This window comes from Grammomys surdaster, unplaced genomic scaffold, assembly GCF_004785775.1.
Source record: "Grammomys surdaster isolate TR1022 unplaced genomic scaffold, NIH_TR_1.0 125606, whole genome shotgun sequence".
Lineage (NCBI taxonomy): Eukaryota > Metazoa > Chordata > Mammalia > Rodentia > Muridae > Grammomys > Grammomys surdaster.
The window spans coordinates 658,943-682,795 of NW_021620449.1; the positions used below are offsets into that span (position 1 = coordinate 658,943).

Genomic DNA, 23,853 nt, shown 5'->3' on the forward strand with positions numbered 1-23,853 from the left:
TGGCTTATCATTATCGTACAGAATTATCAATCAGAATTATCATACAGCACAGTTTTGTGCTTCCCATTCATTTTCTGAGATGTCTAGTGTCTTCAGTCAAGTTTTCAGGGAGGAAAAACCCAAGACAAGTCACTGAAGGATTGAATGAGATCCATGATAGTAATCAGCATGCTGAGATTGAGAGTTCAGATTATCCAGAGAGAAGAAGGAAGGTTCTCTATCCCCAGCCCCCAGCCCTCCTGGTTGTATACAGACCTTAATGTAAATGTATGTAATGACAGAGGGCCCATAGCAATTTGTAGTCTATTCTACTCTCTCCTTGATTTTAAATCATTTACCATGTATCCCCTTTCAAAATTTAAAGACCCTTACCTTTATCCATGTTTCAAAAGCAGTAAAAATACACCATCAAAATCCAGACAATCAGATGTGCCTGGCTTTCTGGTCCCCTGTCCAGCACTTGGCCTAACTGCCATGCTTCTTGAGGGAACTATTGTCTTCTGTTGCCTTTGTTTCCATCCAGGTCACTATTATTTGTTGAACATAGACTTGGCACCTCTCTTCCACAACAGCTCTGCAGCATTCTTCATTTTCTGACTTTGTTCTCACACACACCTCTCTCTACTTTGGATTCCAGGCTCTTCTGGTTCTTCTTACCTTTCCACCTCTCCTCAGACTTCTATTGATTTTTCATTTCTACAAGTTAATGCTTGAGTGTTCCTGTGACTTATAGGTCCATTTCAGTAGCCAGTCCAGATGATAATCACTCATAAACGTACTGTACTCAAGAGCAGCCATGTTCTAGTGACTTCCAAACCTATGCCCTAAGACCAAAAAAGTAAAATAAAATAAAAAGGCTTCATATCCTCTCACTCATTTATTTACTAATAACCAGTATGCATTTGTCCCCCTAGTGTCTCCAACTAAGGGATTACCCTTAGTTACATACATATTTAACTAATAGGATTGCTAGGGCTGGCCTTCATTCTCTGCCATTCCTTTCTGTACCTGGATGACAGGCGACCACATCTCACATTCTAAGTATTTCTTGGATATGTTTCTTATTTCTACTCCTATTACACTGTCTCAGCTGTGTCTCCATTTTTTCTCTTGGTTCACTGTTGTTGTCCCCATGGACTCCCAGCCTTCAACTCTGCATCTTCCATGAGTCCAGGGATGTCCTTATGAAAATGTCCACCATTTCCACTTAGGTCTACACCGTCACTCTCCACTCCAATCCGACCTGTCAGCATTAAATTTCCATTTTATAACAGAGTGTTTAAGGCCCTACAGTTTGAGCTTGATTTGTACATCTGTCTCCTTCTACTATCCCTACCGGAATCTAACCACCTTTGAACTTATTTCTCACCTCTCGAGGCTTTGCATGCGTGAATCCTGATTCTTCCTACCTCATACAACTTCACTAACATTAACCACTCATCTTCCTATCAGAAGCTTCTGAAGTTGTGGATCATGACCCCAAATGACATCACAGAACTGATTGTGGGGGTAAGTTGTGAAAAAAAAAAAGAAGGGGGTGTGGCAATAAAATTCTGAATGTGTGAAGGCCAAAGTAAATTTGGCATCAAATGCAGAATGAATCTAAGACTTTTCTGAGACATTAACTGTCCCTTAAGTAAAAGGTTTCCCTTTTGTAGTCATGGATAGCTACCTACCAATTGGATCTGAGGCTATGGTCCTTATTTTAAGGTGGTTGGCCAGGGCTGGTTATACCCTTATACCCTGTAGCCATGCAGGTCAGTGATGCTGACCTCATGACTCATAGCCTCCAGGTGAAAAGAATTAAATCTGTAGAAATGGATTACCAAGGGCCCAGTTACCAAAACCTTCTCTATCTTTCTCTTGACTCTGCCCCTTGCCCCCGAGCTTGTTTTGGAGAAAGTCTTCTTTCTGGCTCAGTGTTCTGCTGCCATCCAGGTGAATGTATAGCATTACAATTAACAGGCCAGCTGAGGCACATTGATGCTCTATTTTCCTCTGAGGCCCTACCCTCATTAAGAAAGTAAAATGTTGGTGAGTCTTGCGGGCAGCCTTCCTCCCTCTGGATTATGGGAGATCTCTGGCTGTCAGCATAGCACTCTGGGCCAGGGAAGTTCAGAGAATTACTTCAATAATATGACAGCCTCTTCCATTTAAAATGGAATTCAGCTCTGCTTCCCTCAGAGCCTTCATTGAAATTCTGTACATGATCCATCCCTCTAGTCATTTAACAATGCCTCTCATGTTTGTCCTGATTTAAGAAAAGAAGAAAAAGAGAGAGAAGGAAAAAAAGAAAGAAAGAAAAGAGAGAATGCAATCCAGCTTTATGTTTGTGATAACTTGGATCAGGGTGGTGTAATTGCAGGGAAGAGGCCCCCAGGCTGGCAGTAATAGGATGGTTCCTCTGATGTGTGTTACCATCAGACAATGACCTGTGCGTGGTTGTTCTCGGGGGACAGTAAAGAGGCTTTTAAGAATTACTCACTGTGAAGGATGAAAGCTAATGAGGAAAGGAGCAAGTGAAGAGCGAAGAGACTCTTCGGGAAGTCTGGCTCCACTTAGGCCTGTCATGGCTCCCTTCAAAGTCATTAGGATGGGTGGGTCTCTGAAGGAGCTCACTGAGCATAGCACATTCTCATGCAGGCTCCTCCCAGGTCAAGGCACCCTCTTCCTGAGGAATTAAAGCCACTAAATAATAAATATCAAGGGAAAGGCAGGGAATGAATCCAGAGACTACCAATAAGTAAGGTGAGAGAGGGCATTTATATCAAAGAAGAAACAGCTCCTAATGGGCTTCTACGGCGAGAGGGAAAAGATAATCCTTATCCTCTGTGTCCTTGCCTTAAAGGCCAGGCATAGCTTTTGAATCACATGCACTAGCAGACTGGTAGATTGTGTTAGACTCAAACACTGTCATTAAAATCAGCGAAATTAGATGTGTCTGGGGAACCTCAAGGATGCCAACCTCCTTGGGCAGGATGTAGGTGGATATGCCTTCCAGTGAAGTGTCCAAAGGCTGCTCTCTGAGCATAAGGTGGTAGTTCACTTCAGGAACCCTCAGGGATTCTGCGGTATAAAGCTACATACTTGCTTTCCTCATCCACAGCCCCCTCAGACCACAAAGGCTGTGGTTGCTGAAGCAAGGAAAGGCATCGTGTCCTAGAGATGCAACCTTTGTAGTGAAATAAAACTAAGGAACACATCCACAGTATCCACACGGTGAGAACATATAACTGTAGCATACACTCCAACTACAGCATCTTGAAATGGCCTCAGGCAAGGAGGTTTTTGCTTTTTCTCCAGCCCCTGATCTGTTATTCTAGGTTGCTTTGCAAATTCCTGTATTTCTCACACCCATATTTACCCTCAAAAATACTATGAGCACTGCCTCCATCTCCATCAGCCCAGTGCTCTTCCTAGAGTTAACCAGTGGTCTAGGAGGGTTAGAAATGAGTGGAAATCATATAGAGTTAAGCTACCTGTGATGATTCTAACTCTCAACTCGAGACAACCTAAAGTTACTCGAGAAGAAGGCCTCCATGGAGGATCTGCAGTGATCAGTTTGGCCTTCGAGGGAATCGGTGAGAGATCAACTTGATTGTTAATCGAGGTAGGAATACCCATCCTAAATATGGGCAGTAACCTTTCAGGGGCTGCTAAGAATTCAAAAGCTAGTTAAACAAGTAAGTAAGCAGACAGCATTCATCCGTTTCTCTCTGCCTGGACTGTGGTTATGAGAAGACTAGTCACTGAGTTTCTGCCTCAGTTTCTCCTTAGTGGTAGACTACACTTGCGTGAATAACCTATATAACAAAACAAAAATAAACAAACAAAAACAAACAAAACACCCTCCTTAAATTTCTATTGGTCAGGGTAAGGGTGTAAGAGAACAAAACTGAAGGTCATCACCCTGTCTGATCTGCCAAGATTTTCAGAGTGTAATCCACTTACTTGAACAGCCACCAATTTCATTCCACACCCTGAGGGTCTACCTACTCTCCTACCATCTACAAAGTCAGCCTTCGGGACAGTTACTGAGAGGTAAGAGTTGGTTTTCGAAAGGCAGTCATGTTTCAGCTTTGATTTTCTTCCTTTCATACGAAGAGGAATTTGCTCAAAAACTCTGAGCCATAATTCTTCTCCTCTTTACCTAATTGCATTAACTATTGAAAAAACAATTAATGTACCAAATGGTTATTGAGCATCTGCCACATGAGAGAGATTATATTACCTGCAAGAAATGGGGAAGCCTGCATAATAAATGGCAGAGAGAAAGAGAGAGAGAGGAGAGAGAGAGAGAGAGAGAGAGAGAGACAGAGAGAGAGACAGAGAGAGAGACAGAGAGACAGAGAGACAGAGAGACAGAGAGACAGAGAGAGACAGAGAGAGAGAGACAGAGAGAGAGAGAGAGACAGAGAGAGAGAGACAGAGAGAGAGACAGAGAGACAGAGAGAGAGAGAATGCATGAGGGTTACAGGGTCAGAAGCCACAGCAAAAATTCTATTTGTCTCTCATAGTGGCTTTGAGACTTTAATGATTTACTGTATCTTTTAAAGTCTTCACTTTTCATAAAATGTGTTTTATGAGAACGACTGCTTCTTAGGATTCTGCATCATCACGAGAAAGCACTTAACTCTAACTTGGCCCGAGACCGTGTTCTAAACAAGTAAGTGTAAGACTGGAGTATGATGAAAGATTTCGAAGCAAGGGAAGACTTAGAAGAGTTCATGAGAGCCAAGAGCCAACAGATAGTGGAAGCTTGCAAAAGGAGAGGCCAGTCCCAGACAAGCAATTTGTCTTCATGTTCATGACCAGCTTCATCAGAATCAGGAACCACCATGATCTCACAGCTCATCTCAAACGAACAGAGTTTGAATTCAGAAGCAATTCCAGAGACAATTCCTTAGGAATGCAGGGGTCTATGTAACTTGGGTCATCTGGGATACCTGTGTGGCATATGTGTATGCCTGTGTATTTGTGTGTGTGTATGTATGTGCATGTGCATGTGCATGTAGAAGCCTAAGGTTGACAATTGGAGTCTTCTTCAGTCGATCTTCAATTGATCTTCGTTGAGGCCGGGTCTCTCAGTTAAACCCAGAGCTTACTGATATGGCTATCCATCCTTGCTAGCAAGCTTGCTGTAGCTATCTATTGCATCTACCTTCCAAGTGCTGGAATTATAGGCAGAGTACTGCCCATCCAGCATTTATGTAGATTCTGGGGACCAGAACTCTAATCCTCACATTTGCATGGCAAACACTCTACCCACTGAGCCAGTACTCAGAAAGGAGGGGAAATCAATGTATTAAGCAGACTGTTAACTGATAGTAGAGAAAGACATCTACCCCATTAAGAATACCTCACCCAGTCTCACAACATAAGACAGCCCACGACCCTTTCTGAGAAATCCATTCTCTTGCTACCCTCCCGGCTTGTTCCTTTTGACAGCCAACAGCAGCCGAGATAACCTGAATCCATAAATGCTAGATACTATTTGGCCCATTTCATTCATTTCCAAATAGCAAAACCTTTAAGTAAGAGTTAAACTATCATTTGCAACAACGTATTGTGTCAGATCATTTTACATTCAGATCGTTTTCATCGTATTGCAACAAGACAAACTTTATATATATATATAGATATAGATATAGATATAGATATAGATATAGATATAGATATAGATATAGATATAGATATAGATATAGATATAGATATAGATATAGATATAGATATAGATATAGATATAGATATAGATTTAACAAGGACCACACTCTGTAAAGTCTCCCTTTAGCAGAGTTGGCTATTTAGTGGCCAGGAGGCATCTGGTCACCTTTAACTCTTTCACTTTCAGAAAAAATAAATGCCACACAGGACTTGAAAATGGAATCAATCTCAACTAGGTATGAAATAATAAAAATACAGCTAATGTCTTCATCATTTCCTGAGCAAGCCTGTGAGGCAGAAGGGTGTTGCTTTTTTTTTCCTCCCCTATTTTGTAAGATGTATTATAGCTGACTAATCCTCCATAAATATGAAAGAATGATCGTTTCACAGCGACCAATTGACAAACTGGAACACATTTTTCATTTGAGCAGGCAAGATAAGCAGGCTGCCAGGGGCTCTGCCATCTCTGCCTCAGACAAAGCCTGTCTCAGGCAGAAGCTGCTGGTTCATTCTTGGGTCACCACTATGTTATTTTTAGTTCCCTGCATCTTCACAGGAGTTCAGATCACATCCCAAGCAGCCTCCTGTCTCAGGGACTCCTCTGAAGCCCACCTTCTCTAGCATAATTTAAAGAAATGGGTACCTCCAATTAAACCATTCCAGATGTAAATTTCTTGCCTGGAGAGCGAATTGAGAAGCGAATGGGATTCATGAATATAAATTGAGCCTCCCTTATGCTTCCGTTTTCATCTTGAAATTGAAGACTATTCACCTCCCCCACATAAATCCTTATTTGCCTTAAGTGTGTTTACTGTGGGACCCCAGTGCAGGGCTGGTAGCATATTGCTATGCATAACCAAAGCTAACTCTCACAAATCATCCTGGGATGAGGCCTGGGGAGGGAGAAGCTGCATGTAGCTGCATCTATGTTCCCGGGAAGAATGTATATAGCTATGCAGCAGGCTGTGCCCTATGTGGAGACGGGGGCGACTCAGCCTTCACATGCTCTGCCTGTCCTTGAATGGTTCCTCATTTTTCTACAAGGGAACTTTTTATTCTCTCTCTCTCTCTCTATATATATATATATATATATATATATATATATATATATATCTCCTTCTCTGTGTTTGTGTGTTTCTGACTCTATCTCTGTCTCTGTCCATATCTATCTATCTATCTATCTATCTATCCATCCATCCATCCATCCATCTATCTATCTATCTATCTATCTATCTATCTATCTATCTATCCCTGAACATCTTGTAGCTCTCTTATTTTCTCTTCACCTTAGTTTTAGTTTAGTGATGGCTAAGCCAGCACTCTCTTGTCAGCCACAATAGTTTATTCTTTAACACAATGATTCTGTAGAAGGGTGGACTCGTCTGATCCGCAAACATACAAATGAGCTTTGGACATTAGGCAGCTTTCTCCCTTGTTCTCCTTCCCTCATCTTCCTCACGTCCGCATTTTACTTTTTGTTGTTGTTGATTATTGACCTAGTTCAGTGGTTCTCAACCTTCCTAATGCTATGATGTTTTAATACTACAGTTCCTCATGCTGTCATGACCCCCCACACCAACCATGAAATTACTTTCGTTGCTACTTCATAGCTGTAATTTTGCTACTGTTATAAATCCTAATGTACATATCTATGTTTTCCAATGTTCTTAAACAACCCCTTATAAAAGGTTCTTTTATCCCCCCCAAAGGGGTTGTGACACTTTAAAAAGAACTAACCTAGTGGCTATACATAGTAAAAGGTCTATTCAGATGCCAAATGCTAAAAGTTTGCCCTCAGTTTCCAGCCAGAAATATGTCTGTTTTAGTATTCTCAATGTCATGACCTTGACAGTGAGTTCAAATTGCCTGCTCTCTGCTACAAAAACAAATGGTAAAAGAGACTATAGCTCATAATTGATTGTAACCCTCCCACAACCATTTCATTTTTTTATGTATACTACAGAGCATGCTACAAAAGACCTAATGTGGTTCAAAATAACTGGTAAGGAAATAGTAAAATACTCTCAAATTGTCTTGTCAGGGCATAACTTTCTTTTGTGTATGTGAGTTCTGTGTGTGTGTGTCTATGTCTGTGTGTGTCTGAGTATTTGTGTCTATCTGTCAGTCTGTCTATGTCTATGTGTGTCTGAGTGTGTGTTTCTGTCTTTGTCTATCTATGTCTGTGTATGTGTGTGTGAATGGATGTGTGTGTTTGTCTATGTCTGTGTGTGTCTGAGTGTGTGTGTGAATGTGTGTGTGTCTGTGTGTCTCTGACTCTCTCTGTCTCAGTCTCTGTCTCTATGTATGTGTGTGTTTCTGTGTGTGTGTGAGTGTGTGTGTGTGTGTGTGTGTGTGTAGAACAGACAATACACTTGGGTGTCATTTTTCAGAGGTTGCCACTTTTCTTTTTAATTTAGGGTCTCTCACTGGCTTGGGAATCACCTAAAAGACTAGACTGGATAGGCAGCAGGACCCAGGATCTGCCTTTCTCTGCCTCCCTGGCACTGAAATTATAAGCATGTGTCAGTGTAAGACTCTTGTGAACAGAGCCTTAGTTTACTGGAGACCCCCTGAATGAACCACCAGGAGACGAGAGATGGATACAAAATGCAAGAGGAATTTTTAATGTTCCAGCATGCTGGGGCCATTCTGCACCCCAAAAGGAGAGATGACCCTGCACAGATTGTTCAGCTGACATTTATACACTCTCTAGGGTAGAGACCATTAGGCACAATGTGATTGGCAGAACAGTGGCTTTTTAAACTGATTGGTCTTCAGGGAATGAAACAGCAAGGACCTCTCTTGTCTGTGTGTGGCCAAACCGTTCATTGTCCATGTGCTCTGGGCCCTCTCCCCACCTGCAGGTCAGTCCCCACCCTTTGTGGTCTGAGGAATGTTAATTAGCCTCTATCTTCTGGAGGGGATGGGTGCCTAAGCAGTCTATGACCTTTCTTTTCCAGGAGGGGAGGGGTCTGGTGGAATTTACCTCTTCATCAGCACACTCAGATTTTTTTTTCTCTTAAACAAGAGTTCTATGGATTGAACTCAGGTCTTCATGCTTGCAAGACACTCAGATTTTTTTTTCTTTTAAACAAGAGTTCTATGGATTGAACTCAGGTCTTCATGCTTGCAAGGCAAGCACTTGACTAAGCTATCTACCTCCCTGCCAGACCTCATGATGTAAGTTCCACCGCAGCTGGATGTATACATTAGAATGGAGGGTGTGGACATTAAAGACCAACAGAAACCATTTTAAAAGGAAGTGTATTCAGGCAGCTCCACATTTAGACCTGAGAAACACAGCTAGCATGTCATGGCCTATGTGATATTCCTTAACCCAGGTCAGGTAGGTTTGTGGTTGAGCTACACACACTTGTAGGTGTGAGCCCTTGGAGATGAGATTCTGGGGGCTACATGAAACTCTAAACACAGGAAAGAAAAGTGTTGAACATGTGTCCTGGTGAAGATAGAGCAGAAAGACAGCCACTACTCTTAATTTGATTGATGATACATGGTGTCCTTATGTGGGTTTTAAATAATTTACTAAATTAAAATCCTCTGTAATAAGGAACAGGGTGCAAAGTGGGAAGAAAAAATAAGATGACCCTCAAGGCTGTTGAAAGGGTGACTTTAGAAATACATACTGACTCAACCCCCTAGCCTCCTAATGTGGCCTGTCCCCAGACTGTTGTCTGCTGTCTTCCATGCCAGTAGCTTGCTTCAAACCAACTTGGAGAATAGAACTGGTCTTCTAAGTCAGCAACTCCCTGCAGTATCGCTCTCTGATATGCCTCATATAAATGAAGAGATATATATTTACAGAGACAAGTATTTTCTTCTGGGAAGACTAAGATTTCATCTTCCCTCATTATAAAATCACAGCATTCACAAGTACTCACCACATGCATCTGTTAACAATGTCTATACAGTCTGTGTTCTTGTTTCATTTTTAGAATCCAACTGTACCATTTATCTCAGTGTCTGTGGTAAGATTCTCCTATCTGGTCCCAATTTCTCAGTGTAAGATACTGATGCTAGCTCCGGACACACCTTGGTTTACAGCCTCAATGGATGCTGTTGTGTTTATTTACTACTGTATCGTCCTATCAAAGTCATAACTTTCTTCAACATTTATAAGAGCAGTTCTCAGTCTTCTTTTACAATGCGTTTTAAACCCCTTGTTTCTAACAAAACTAAATAAAATCTGCTCTATCAATTGAGAAAAAAGAAGAAGAGTCAACCAAATGACCCATCCAAATGAATAAAAATAGATAATTTAAAAAATATTGTATTCTATGATATCTGATGCATGTTCTTGACTATTGATTGAGTGTATTACTGGAATGTTCTCCCAGGAGCTAACTGTTGAACAGAATACTTTTCTCTTGCTGACACACCACCATCAGTGGATGTTTAATTACTCAGCATTGGAGTCGTCTTGTTCACCAGGACCTGGCCAAATAGAATGCATACTGTGTGAACAGACTGGTGGTTTCTGCATGTATAAAGCAAGTTCAGGAGAGTGGGGAAATCAGTGATAACGCCATTTAAACTAAAACATTCTTAACTATCTGAAATTATTGAGACCATTAGGGAACCCAACCATAAAAGCTATAATTTATGATGTCAAGAGAGGACCCTGTGTAATGATGAATTTATCATAGACACGTGCTCACTGGACTAGTCTGTGTAACAGTAGAAATACCAGGTTGTCATTGGCCCATCCTATGTAACAATAGAAGTATCAGACTGCTTTGTTGTTGTTGTTGAGTATTTTATACAGCAATGGAAGTGTCAGAGGAGGTTCATTGAACCATTCTTTGTAACAATAGATATATCAGAAGATTTTTATTGAACTGTTTTATGTAGCAATGGACATGTCAGTGGACCTTTTGAAGCCATAACACTGTCCACACTTCGAGGTTGTTTTAAAAACATTTTTCATTCTTAGGAAACAAACACCTGGATAACTTATCCACAGCGTGTAGACTGAGGTGTCCGAGGCTCACTTAGAAACAAGAGCTGCTCCCACCCTACACAATACCACAATTTCTTTCCATGACAGTCACTTACAATCCATTCAGAAGAATTTTGTTTTTCTCTCCTTGACAGGTTACCAGCCAGTCTTGTCTGGTCAGCAGGGCTTCCAAGGCCTGATGGGAGTACAGCAGCCAGCTCACAGCCAGGGTGTGATGAGCAGTCAGCAAGGAGCCCCGGTGCATGGTGTGATGGTCTCCTACCCAACCATGTCTTCTTATCAGGTGTGTGCCAGCATTGGGGAAAACCCAGTCCACAAACTCACACTTGTCAAAACAGAAGTTATAGGAAGTTGCAGGTGTTGAGTGTAGTAGAGTCATGGATGGTTGACCCATGCACCCATTAGTTCACTTTGAATTGAGATATAAAAGTAAACAAAAAATTGGTGTGCAAGTGTTACAAATGTCAGCGCTTTTAAATGTTATGCTGGGTTTGCTTCCATAAAACTTCTATTCATTGAAGGAAATTCTTTGATGTTCTATCCCAGAAGACCTTTGGGCACCCTGTTGAAATGATACTTGGTAGAAATTCATTGTGGCTATGTCTCCACCATATTTGTATCTACTCAAGTAAACGTCTTTCTACTGGAGTTGCAAATTATCACAGGTTTTTATGTGGTGTCTCAGAGGCATTTAAAGCACCCTGATGCAGAGACAATTCCATTCTGCAGGTCAGGGCAGATATTGAGTCTTTAACACATATTGTGTGAGCTTTTGTAATTTATAACCTGGAGCTGCCAAGAAGAAGAAATGAGGAGAGAGGAAAATGGTTTGGTCATTCAATTTAGCTGTACTTGGTGTTTCTAGCTTTAAAGACACTATACTCAAGCCTTCTATGTGGACAAAACCCCCTCCTTATGAAGGAAGATGCCAAGCTTCTTCTCATGCAAACAGAAAGGGGCATGTTTTTCCACACTGAGAGACAGCTAGGTGGGGGTCCAGATACTGTGTTGAGGCAAAGGAAGGAGCAGAGGAGAGGAGGGAGAAGAGGAGGCAAGAAGACTTCACACATGTAAGCATCTGCTGCATCCTGGAATCTCTCCCTGCCAAACTTTCAGAGGTTCTTTGACAGAGATGTACTTATTCAAATGGTCCCCATGTATGTTCAACCTATGGTTCACAGGCTACGTGCAGCCCACGATCCCTCCGAATGTAGCACAACATATTCATAAGTCATGGTACTCTGTACCAGTGTCAAGAGTCGTACAGTCAGACAGGTTAAGTGACTTTCTCCAAGTGAAATAGCTAATAAGTGATAGATATTAGGGATCTGCTCAGGGGATCTCAAACACTTGAGCAATATTTATGACACAGTCTCCTCCCTGAACACATTAAACAGTATTTTCATACTTGTGTCTCCCACAGGTGCCAATGACCCAAGGTTCTCAAGCAGTGCCCCAGCAGACATACCAACCGCCAATCATGCTGCCCAATCAGGCAGGCCAAGGGTCACTCCCAGCCACCGGAATGCCTGTGTACTGTAACGTCACACCGCCAACCCCTCAGAACAACCTAAGGTTGATGGGGCCACACTGCCCTTCCAGCACGGTTCCTGTCATGTCTGCTAGCTGCAGAACAAACTGTGGGAGCATGAGTAACGCAGGCTGGCAGGTCAAGTTCTGAGAGCTCAGGCTGCCTGCCTTCCACTTCATCAGATGTTAACTCATGGCCTTCAAAAGAAGAGGAGACTTTGACAACTGGCTGAGGACTTCCATATACACTCAACGTGCAAACGATTGCTGCTGGTATTCTGTACAAACTAATCAAAGACTAATACACACATTAGCTGGTTAATGGTGCATATTTCTGTCATGTCTGCTAGGTATGCCTTTCTAGCTTAGCTAGTGACATGAATTCATCAAGGTAAGATTTTCTCCTACCACTGAATACCACTGTGTAGATTACAATATCCCTGATTCGGATTAGTTTTGTACTTTGTGTTGAGTTTGTGATGCTAAAAGTATTTAAAAATATATGTAAACTAAATCACACGGTACCAAAGCTGTAATGGAAAAAGGGAAGAGTTAAGGAATGGAAGGAGTAATTTATATTCACTAGAGAGTTTTCTTTTTTTAAATGGATATATATGGTATTGTAGTGTTTAATCCAAATAAAAGCTTATTTGACCTTATGGAGGAAGGTCATGTTTTTACCACCAGTTTGTTTCCATCTCTCTTTCTATGTGTTGTTTACTTAATTAGTTAATGGTTTCATTAGCAGATAGATGTTAATTATATAGAACGACATTTTCATATTTGAATAGAATGCATTTTGACCACATTTAAACTCAGTGTCTCCTCAAACTCTCCTGATACCCTCCCTCTTCTCAGTTAGCTCCACTGCCTCCATGCACTGTCTGTCTGTCTGTCTGTCTGTCTGTCTGTCTGTCTGTTTTTAATGAGTCAATGAGGACTTTTTTGAGGGGGGAAGCTTTATTTGACTTACACTTCAATATTTTTCATCACTAATGAAGGTCAGGACAGGAACTCAAACAAGGCTGGAACCTGGAGGCAGGAGCTGATGCAAAGCCCATGGAGGAGTGCTGCTTACTGATTTGCTCTGAATCAATGTGTTTCATTAGGGCTTCTTACAGAAGCAAGGAGAGGGGATTGTTCACAGGAGCTTGCACAATTACCTTCTTAGAGGGAAAGTGTCTCTATCCCCTCATCACCATTAACTACGTATAAATCCTCAGAGAGGGACAGGGATTCATAAGCCTCCTCCTCCCATGACAGAATGTTGACAGACTCCATTGTGTGTAGGTATTCAGAGATGCTCAGTCAGGCCACTCTGTATCAGACCTGGGAGACAGTGTTCCAAGAAAGTCTGCTTCTTCTGCCAGCTCTTACATTCTTCCCATCCCTTCCTCTATGATGGTCCTTGTGCCTTGGAGGGATCATATAGAAATCTAATTTTGACTGAACATTCACTATCAGTTTGTGTTTTATTAGTCTCCATGTTATTCTTTCTTGGCATCATCTCATGAACGCTATATGGAAAAGTGGTTCCCAGGCATTTTGAGTTGAATGACGTCTCTCTGAGAGATGCCATAAACAAATATTAGTACCAAGAATATCCCCCCATCTTGATAGCCTCATAAGGGCCATGAACATATTAAGTTAATATCTGTGTCATTGCTTTCAATTTTGGAAATATTGGAGGTGTAGAGCTATACTGTATCTATTTAGGAATTTCTAAATGTTGTTAATACAAATATCTACTCTATATCTAGTCTTGTTCTGTCTTCACTGGGGTTAAACTATGTACCTGGAAGATAAATTTCTTTATATTAATATAGGGAAGGCAGAGCATGATGTCTCCTGTTATACTGAACCATGCACTCTAGTGTACTATAGGTTTGAACAATGAGCCAACATCTCAAAGGCGCTGACATTTGCCCTGGTAACTGAAAAAGAAAGCATATAGAAATTATTTAATCACAAAGGCTAGAACATCTGCAACGCAAATATGCGAAGCCTGTGGCTATCCAATCCCCATGATGTATAATTCCCTATGGAGTCCATGGTTAAAATTGAGTTAGGACAACATTTAAAAATTAATAACTGACCTCTGGACTCTGATTAGCCCTTGGAAAGATGTTTCTTTGAGGGAATGAAACCTCAGAGCTTTCATCTTAATACCACTGGATAATAATTGCTTTGTTGTTTATATTTCCTCCCTAAAAATGAGTTTGGGGAACAGCATCAGGGAAATTCTCATCGGTTTTCATGTGATCACATTGCCTCCTCTGGATTTTTCGTTTTCATGTTGTTTAGCTGTGGATAGAGCTAAGCACTTAAAAACCCTACTTAGTAGATTATCATTTCTTTCTGTCTATAGTTTCTTTCTTCCTTTCAAGGGGGCTTTTATGCTATTCTAATTAACTCTGCTCCTTTCGAAGTCTGCTCCATTTTCCCATATCTGGGTCTACTTAATTTTTCATCAACATAATCCCTGATCATGAAAAGCATAATAAGAATATTTCTTTTTTTTTATTGAGTCATTGAACCAATAACCACACTGTGGAAAGTCAGTACACTGTCTTAGCTAAGATCTTTCCTTAATGCAAGGAGGGTCTTGGCCAATGTGGATTCATTTTCTAATTTTATTTATTTATTTATTTACTTATTTATTTAGTGTGTGTGTGTGTGTGTGTGTGTGTGTGTGTGTACATGTACACACATGCCATGGTGCACATGTGAAAGTTATAGTACAATTTGCAGGAGTCAGTTCTCTCCTACTGTATGGGTTCCTGGGATGGAACTCAAGTCTTCCACCTTGATGGCAAGTCCCTTTACCCGTTTAATTATCTCACCAGCCAATATTCACTTAAAAAAATTCTCTATTTAGCCTTCAGATTTTGACAGTAATGCTAAAGTCAAATAATCCAAACATGAATTGGAATGCTTACCCTCCTCCCATAGAACTCTGGGAAACTTTGGGTTTTGTTTTATAATCTTTAGAATTACTGAGCCACTTAGGTGCATTTAAGCCTTATATACATTAATAGTATAGATGGGTTTTATAGTATATACACCATCATTATATAAGCGTCCTTCAATATTATTTAAATGCCAAGTCTTCTTCCCTGGTACCTAAATCATTTTTTTTTTACATAAGACTAACTATGTAGCTTTGCCTATCTTTGAACTCACTACTTAGATCAGCTTGTGCCCAACTTACAAAGATCCATCTGCCTCTCTGCCTCTCTCCCTCTCTGCCTCTCTGCCTCTCTCCCTCTCTGCCTCTCTGCCTCTCTGCCTCTCTACCTCTCTGCATCTCTCTCTGCCTCTCTCTCTCTCTCTCTCTCTCTCTCTCTCTCTCTCTCTCTCTCTCTCTCTCTCTCTGCCTCTCTCTGCCCCCATGTTGTAAGTAAATGCAATGTATCATCATGCCTTTCTTCTAATATTTTCTTGCACTAAGATATTTAAATTGGCTATGTAGGGTGATGGTTCTGTAACTGGAGCATATTCAGAATTTAATTTATTGTCAAGAGAACACTCAATATGTTTTTCATCTTGGTTAATAATTTTATCACCATCATATCTTAATTACAGGTTATTCAGTTTATAAGCTTAGGTGGAGATATTAATATACAGACACTTAGAAAAGTAAACACATGGCTAGATAATTAAAGTCATCTCTAATGGTCTCTTACACCTCTGTGTGAATGTAAAAGGGCGCACTGGTGACTTATGTAAGGGATCCGAATTACAGAAATAAGATTACATAACTGTGAGTATATTTTGAAGGCCGGAATAGAGCTGTAAATCACCATTAGAAGTGTGAGCCCTTTGTGAAAAACACATTTTTAAAAGCATGATTTGGAAAAATCAAAGACATTGAGTGGAAGCAACAGAAATGGAATTTTGAGCTTTCATAGAGGCATGTTTCGATTTTGGCTCCACTCTTGACAACAGTCAGATTGTGCTGGATCCATGGGCACTCCATCCTCCTCCTCCTCCACCCTCTGCTCCACACACAGGTCCACGAGGAGGACACAGTTGCTGCTCTGCAGTCACTTGCTCACTGACACTTGTATCACAGATGGCTTTGATCACTTAGAAACCAGAGGTGACACAGAAAATGCCTCACCTTCAAAGTGTAGCAGAAATAGGTCTTTGGGGATTCTCAAACTGCAACAGAAGCAATATTTAAAATAAACTGAAAATAAGTGTCTTATTTCCTGAAGTGTTTTCCTTGGAACAGTTTTTCTTTTAAATCTGTGCACATGTAATGTTTTGGGGGCACATCTACACTGCATGCTTCGAGTTTAACAAGCAGGGCATGATAGTTCACACCCAGTACTGGAGGATACAGGGGCAAGCAGATCCCTGAATTCAAGCCCAACCTAATCTAATAAACACACATATATACACGTATACACATATTCATAGGCACACACACACATATAAGCTCTAAAATAATGAGGCAGGCCCGTGCACACCATGGCACACGTGTAGATACCAGAGGTCAGCCTCAGGTGTCAGGCCTTCTGTTACATACTAAGACTAAGTCTCTGGCTCCTTGTTGAGTGTGACAGGCTAACTGAGCTGAAGGCCCCTGAGGAGCCTCCTGTGTCAAGCACCATCCTTGCCTTCTCACTGCAGACATGCTACAATTACAGACACTCCATCCCACACACAGCTTTATGGAGGCGTTGGAGATCAAAACTTAGGTCCTCACATCTATGCAGCAAGCAGTTGACCAATGAGCCTTCTCCTTAAGCCCAGAACACTTTGTGTTCCATACTACTTACAGCTGCTCTGTGAAGCAGGGGGTACTTAGAGCAACTGTAGGGAGAAAAGGGCAGTCAAGGGCAATTAATATTGTTAAAACCTGTGTGGTATCTGGCAACTTTTAATCTATTAACTCATATTATGAATTTCCAAAAGGCAGCCATCATTTTCATAGTTTTGCCGAAAAGTCACCTTCATTCACAGACAATATCAAAAGACAAATGTTATGTGGAGCTGGTTAAGAAAATACATCAGAAGAAGAGATGTCTCCGCAGTTAAGCACACTAGCTACTCATACAGAAGAAATGGTTTCAATTCTCAGCATCCACACGGCAACTTACACCCATCAGTAACTCTGGTCCTCGGGGATCTTATCCCCACTTCTGGTTTCCTTGTAAACAAGGCATGCATATGCTACCCAGAAAAAAACAACAGATATTTTAAACAGGTGTGTGTGAGTGTGTGTGTGTGTGTGTGTGTGTGTGTTACAAGCCAGGAATGGTGGCTCACACCCAGCAGTGAAAAAGGCAGAGGCAAGCAGATATCTGAACTCAAACCCAACCTAATCTACAAAGTGAGAACTTGTCATATAGATATATAATTCATATTCACATATGTTCATGTATTATAATATGAAAATCCTAAAATAACAAAATTAGAACTTGCTTTAAATTCAATAGCAACAATGTCTTATCTCTAAATGCAACACCACAGCCCCACTTCTGACAGCTTTTGGCTTTACTGCACCACAACATGGGATATGAAGGGACTGCTATAAAGCTATATTTCTAGACTATCATTTTTGACTTACTAAAGTTCAAGGATTTTATCTCTATGCTTATATCTATGAATGTATAGTCATGTCAGCATAAAGTGCATGAATACGGTCATTTCTGATGATTCTTCATCCCTCTATGTGGTCAAAGGCAACGAGAATGATTAATCATATAATTTATCCATCGTGTTTTCACTGGGTCCTCATGGCCATGGTTAGTTTTTGTCAACTTGGCACAAGCCAGAATTATCTGGCAAGAAGGAACCTAAATTAAGGAAATATATGTATCAAATTAGCCTGTGGGCATGTCTATGGAGAATATTCTTGATTAATTATTGATATGAGAGGACTGAGTTCACTCCAGCCAATGCAAGCCCTGTCCAGGTGGTCCTGGTGCTATACAAAGACAAGCTGAGCATGCCATGAGCAACGGTTCAATAGGCAGTGTTTCCCCTGGTCTCTGCTTCAGTTCCTGCCTCCAGGTTTCAGCTTGAATGCTTGCCCTGTCTCCCCTCAAAGAAAGACTGTGATGTGGAAGTATAAACCAAAACAAGAAGAAAAAAATCTTTCCTCTCCAAGTTGCCTTTGGTCATGGTGTTTGTCACAGCAATAAAGATCAAAATAGGATACTGGTCAGTAATTGCAAGACATTGAGCCGCTGTCCATGAAACCTCTGCCTTTAAGAAGCTTGTGAATTTTAAGAATAAATTGTGTCAGCGTTTCAGTAAATACAAATACATTAGCCGTGGGGCTCATCTGAAGAATAGCATAAAAATAAGAATATGAAGAAGACAAGTTACTTATCTGAGATTCTATGAGGCCTTTGTCCTGCCCTATGTTGGGTACATGGAATTGGGGTTTGCAAAGATGTGTGTGAATGTGTCTTAACCCCAGCTAAGAGGAATGGCTGTAGGGCAAAGAAACACAAGAAAAGGTGAAATATAATTTAGAGTATTTGGAGTGGGAGGTGACTGAGTAGAATCTAGGGAGTGGTGCATCCTGGGAAATGCACAGTGGTTTTGGCTGCCCTGACCCTGAACAGCAGGCAGAGTAAACAGGCAACCAGCAGCTTAGAAAAAAAATGTTCCAGTATAAAGTAATACAATATTAGTCATGGATCATAAAAAAGTATATACCTTCAAATGTAATATGGGATACATTTTAAAGGGGACTTCATTCAGAGACCATAGACGAACACAAACAAGGCAACGTTTCTTATCATGCCACAGCTACCATTGGTATCTTGGAACAAACCGGAATGCATGCTTTCTGTAGGCTTGGACCACTCAGCAGTTTTAATGTGGGCACAGCAAAGCTTTAAAGCCATCTGTGCTAACACATGGAGATGCTCTTCTATTGTTTGATTTTCCCTAGAGAGACTCAAAGAAATACCCGTTCACTAAGAACACAGAGCCCAGACAGACCAAAGAAAGGGTTCCATCCAAGTTCAACTCAGTGACCCTGTGCATTACTACTGTGACTAAAAGGGACAGGGTGAATCATACACATCTCTCTCCCCCACCCCCCCACCCCCACACACACAACCTGTGGGAAGGCTGACAGGACTGATCTCCTGAGGCTCCTATGCCTGCAATCTTAGCTATTCTCCCTCAAGATGGCAGACCAAGAGAGAACAGCTATGGAGCATGGGGAACCTAAGCTTTCAAGATTTGAAAACAGCCTGGGCTGCAACTGGAGAAATCAAAGGAGAGTTGCTGAGCCTCCAGCACAATTCGATCATTATTGATCCACAACGAAATCTGACAGCCTCTTCCCATGTCCTGTATTGGAAAATGATGAGAACAGGCATCCATCCACGGCTCAGGATTTTGCCTCCATAATCCCCATGGAAACCACATCTTCCACATATGATCAGGGTAGTTCGTTTCATCCCACTTTTTAAAAACTTTTTTACTTTTAGGGGGTCTGCATCCCTTTCAACGAGGAGGGGCTGTTTTGCTAGAAGTTTGACAATCACAAAAACCTATTTTCTAATTGTTCTTATTATTAATGTCTACCTCAAGCTTAAATCTCTGACTATTTCCAGCAGAGTCTGCAACCTCAAATAATTTCTGTAGCTTTCTATTTGTCACTAATGATGTGTCCTCAATGGCAAAATTTGTCACTCTATGAGCCTGTCTTGTTGCTCTTCCCTATCCTGTGAGGCAGGTCTCCCATGGAGAGGAAGATCCCTTCTCCAAATCATTTCCATTCCTCTCCTGGGCTCTGTGAGAGCACAGATAGTGGTGTGTCGGGGCCCCTGAGGATGAAGCCTCAGGGAATGCCCTGATGTTTACATTTGCTATTTGATTGGTTTTGTTAGGTTATATCGAATTTTACTTTTCAGATGGAAAGAGGTCAGACTTGGAACAAGCAGAGGAGATGTCAATCAGGAAGGGATGTTATAAGTATCTGTCAAACAATCTATGAACAAACCGGGACTCATGGGGTATTCAAAATGTGCAGAGATACATTATGCACAGGCCTAGGCTACTTGGGCTGGAGAAAGAACCACATTTTATTTCTTTGTTAATTAATTAGTTCATTCATTCCCTTATTCACTTAATTAACTGATTTATCTGTTTATATACTGGCAGGCACCACAAACCCAAGGCAATCCCTCTACCCTGAGCTACACCTCCAACCAAGAAATGTAATTTTTCTGCACTTAACCTTAAAATCTCATCCTTTCAGTTTCCGAGAGTATATGTCAGGATGGGATGGCCTTTAGAGAGTGAGGACATGGAGAACATGGAGAGGGAGAAAATGAGACCAGATTCACAAAGGTCCTAACATTAACAATAACGTAGCAAGGTTCAGAGGAGATGCCCAGTGGGTAAGACATTTGCTACAGAAGTAGGAAGACCTGCATTTTCATCCCAACACCTGTGAAAACATCCAGCATGTGCATGCCTCTAACCCCAATTCTAGGAGGCAGAGACAAGTGGATGCTGGGAGTTGCTGGCAGGCATGTCTACCCTAAATGGTGGGCTACAGGCTCAGAGAGAACCCCTGTCAGCAAATGAAAGATAAAGAAGCAACTGAGGGAAATACCAGTGTTTATCTCTGGTGTTCACATGTCCTACACAGGCAATGCACCTGTATATGTGCTGTACATGCACACACACACACACACAAAGAGGCACATGTACATACACACACATACAGGTACATGCACACACACACACACACAAAGAGGCACATGTACACACACACACATACAGGTACATGCACACACACACAGGCACATGCACACACACATACACATACAGGTACATGCACACACACACACGGGTGCATGCACTTATATGTATACAAGAACACACATCTAAATGAATGCATATATATACACCATACACACACACACATTCACTGCACACACCCGTAATATACTACAGACTGATACACTAAACAAATAAACAAACAAAGAAAGAAATAAAGAAAGAAGCTTACTATTAAGTTCAGAATCGTGTTTTCACTTCTAACACACCATAAAATGTCCCAATGTGACATATCTATATGCATGTGAAGGACAATCATCATGAAACAGCTCAATCTGAGCCACAGATGAATTTTACCATAAAGACTTTGAAGTCCCCAAGCTTGGATTGCATGCTGTTCCCTAAAGACTCCGCATCTCCCCACAGCTCATTTTTTGGCTGCCCTTTGCAGCTGGTCTTCCTATACTTTGGGAAAGCAAAGTGATATACAGGTCTGTTTCTGGAGATACATTCCCTCCCTTCCCGTGGAAGGTTATGAATGTCACCTACTACAGGCTCAGGTTCCTTGATGACACTGTGCGCTTGCCTTAGTGTTTCAGCATGCTCAGAGAAATGCTGTGTGCTTGCATGTTCTCTGCTCCCTGTGACAGGGCCACAAATTGCTTTCAAAAGATGGTGAAAACTTAGCAAGAAAATCACTCGCCTATCTCACAAGCATCATGATTCCCTGTCCCTATCATGTGTTGTCCACTTTTGAAGCCAGAACCAGGAGGCCACATTTTCAAATGAGATGTGGGATCCAATTTCACCCCCTCTGCAAGGGAAAGGAATTACTAAAGTTGCTTAATAGTAACGGAATGGAGAGCAGTGGCCTGAGACTGGAAAAATAGGCCATTCAAATTGGACATTAAGAAAATTTCACTTGAAGCAAGGGCAATTATACAATGAAATAATTTCCTAAGGGAGACACAGTGAGATGCTTTTAAAGCAGCTGTTTAAGTGTGCACAGCTGAAAACCCCACGGCCGAGCCTGCCGGAAGATCGTTTCATGATTGATTGCCTTGGCTGCCTGGATGTCATCTGCCCTAGAGATTTACCTGACTCAGTTAGGCAGCACCTTTCCTTCCCGGATGTAATCATCACAGGGATTGGTCACATCGGGGAGGGCCCCACAGGGCTCCGGAAGACTCAGCTATCTGCTGTCACGTCTTTTCAATGCAAAATCAAAGGCCTTAAGATGATCCTAGGAAAAGACAAGGGTAATATTACGGGGCCTGCATCTGCAACAAAGCTTGTGTCGAGATAGTATTGTAGGATATTTTGGCGTGACTGTGAACATATGAATACAAATATGTAACACGAACACCCATGCTGTCTTATATGGCATCTACTTTGATTGGCTACTACATCTATGTGCTATCTCATTTAAATGCTCTTGCAGAAGTAACTGATACGTTTATTTTAGTCACTATCAATCATTCTGTGTTGCTTGCAAAAGGGGTATAAACCATAGCTAGTCCTTCACGTCCCCATGTGACAGATCCTCTCACTGCTAGCAGAAATCCTAAATATTCTAGATCCTCACGTGCAATGTACTGGCTAGCTTTCACTCTTTGGTTTATTTTTATTTTTATTTTTTTATTGTTTTGGCACCTGGACACATTCTATAGTCATTTGGGAAAAGAGAAGACCAATTGAGAAATTTTCTCCATCAGATGAGTCTGTCAGCAAGTCTGTTGGACATTTTCTTGATTAATGATTAATGCGGGAGGACCCAGCTTCCTGCAGGTGGTGCCACCATAAACACGTGGTCCTGGGTTGTCTAAGACAGCAGGCTAAGCAAGCCATGAGGAGCAAGTCGGTAAGCAAGCACCCTTTCACAATCTGTTTATTTCAGTTCCTGCTTCATATATATATAATAAAAATAAACAAGTCTTAAAAGAGATAAACATTAAAAACACTCATAGAGTGAATAAAGTTAAAAATTAAAGTTTTTCTTGTTGGAGAATGCTACAGTACCTAGTAAGGGCAAATGCTAGCATTGGGCTTCTCAGTAGCCAAAGTGAAAAGAGAAAATATAATGAACAACATAGAGCGTCTTTATATCAAAGAGAATGATACTTTCCCTGGGAAGAAAAATGAAATCTTCCTGGTAGTTCTTTGTGTGGGGTTATCCATGAAGATTCATGGGATGGAAGAAATCACAGAGCTCTTTCATCTCAGAGTCAGAGGATGAAGGGATGAAGGACAGCCAGTCACAAGGCAAGCATTAAACTTCAGCTGATTATTCTGCTCATACAGTGTGTTGAAAGGAACAGAAAAGAAAGAAATTGGATTTTGGAATACAGAAAGCACCCCTGGAAACCATGCCGAAATTAATTTGTGAGATGCAGAAATATAGCATAGTTAATAATGACATCAATGTGCCCCCGTTTCAAACTAGCAAACAAGAAAACATAGAGAATAAACAGGAGTTAAAAACCATCTTAACCACAGAAGCTGACTTTCTCTCCATGGACACAGTGCAGAGGAGACATGTCTTGGGGAGGCGGTTCTGTTACAGGCACAGGCAGCATGGCCAAAACTGGCAGTTTCCTCCCGTGGCCAAAATCCGATCAATATGCAATGTGCCCTTGACAGTCTCAATCACAGAAGTACACAGTACGGTGAGAGTTGTCACCAGTCAAGTTTGTTTTTAATAAACACTGCCCAGATGTTCTGGAGTTTTACAAATCTAGTTTTGGATCTAAGACCTGGCTCATGTCTGTGAACTGAACACAGGGGTTTAGCTTTTGGCTGGATTGTCTTCAGTTTCTGTTCCACCCTTGCTGTTTTTCTTTTCTCTTTTTAATTAACTAATCATTTATTTTAATAAACAATAATAATCAATTAATTAAAAGTTTATTTTACATCCCCAT

General features: G+C 41.2%; 1 protein-coding gene across 32 annotated transcripts in view; it reads left to right on the forward strand.

The window, feature by feature from the left end:
• Arpp21 (cAMP regulated phosphoprotein 21) overlaps positions 1 to 12,867 on the forward strand; it is a 164,612-nt gene extending 151,745 nt beyond the window's left edge. For 24 of the 32 annotated variants that reach the window (XM_028787074.1, XM_028787079.1, XM_028787071.1 and 21 more), the window contains 2 exons: positions 10,777 to 10,925; positions 12,066 to 12,831. In XM_028787074.1, the coding sequence (XP_028642907.1) occupies positions 10,777 to 10,925; positions 12,066 to 12,323 (407 nt within the window). In that variant the 3' untranslated portion in view covers positions 12,324 to 12,831. Of the gene's footprint in view, positions 1 to 10,776; positions 10,926 to 12,065 lie in introns of all 32 variants that reach the window. The other 8 variants (XM_028787084.1, XM_028787093.1, XM_028787085.1 and 5 more) reach the window with 1 other exon arrangement.
• The last annotated feature ends 10,986 nt before the right edge of the window (positions 12,868 to 23,853 follow it).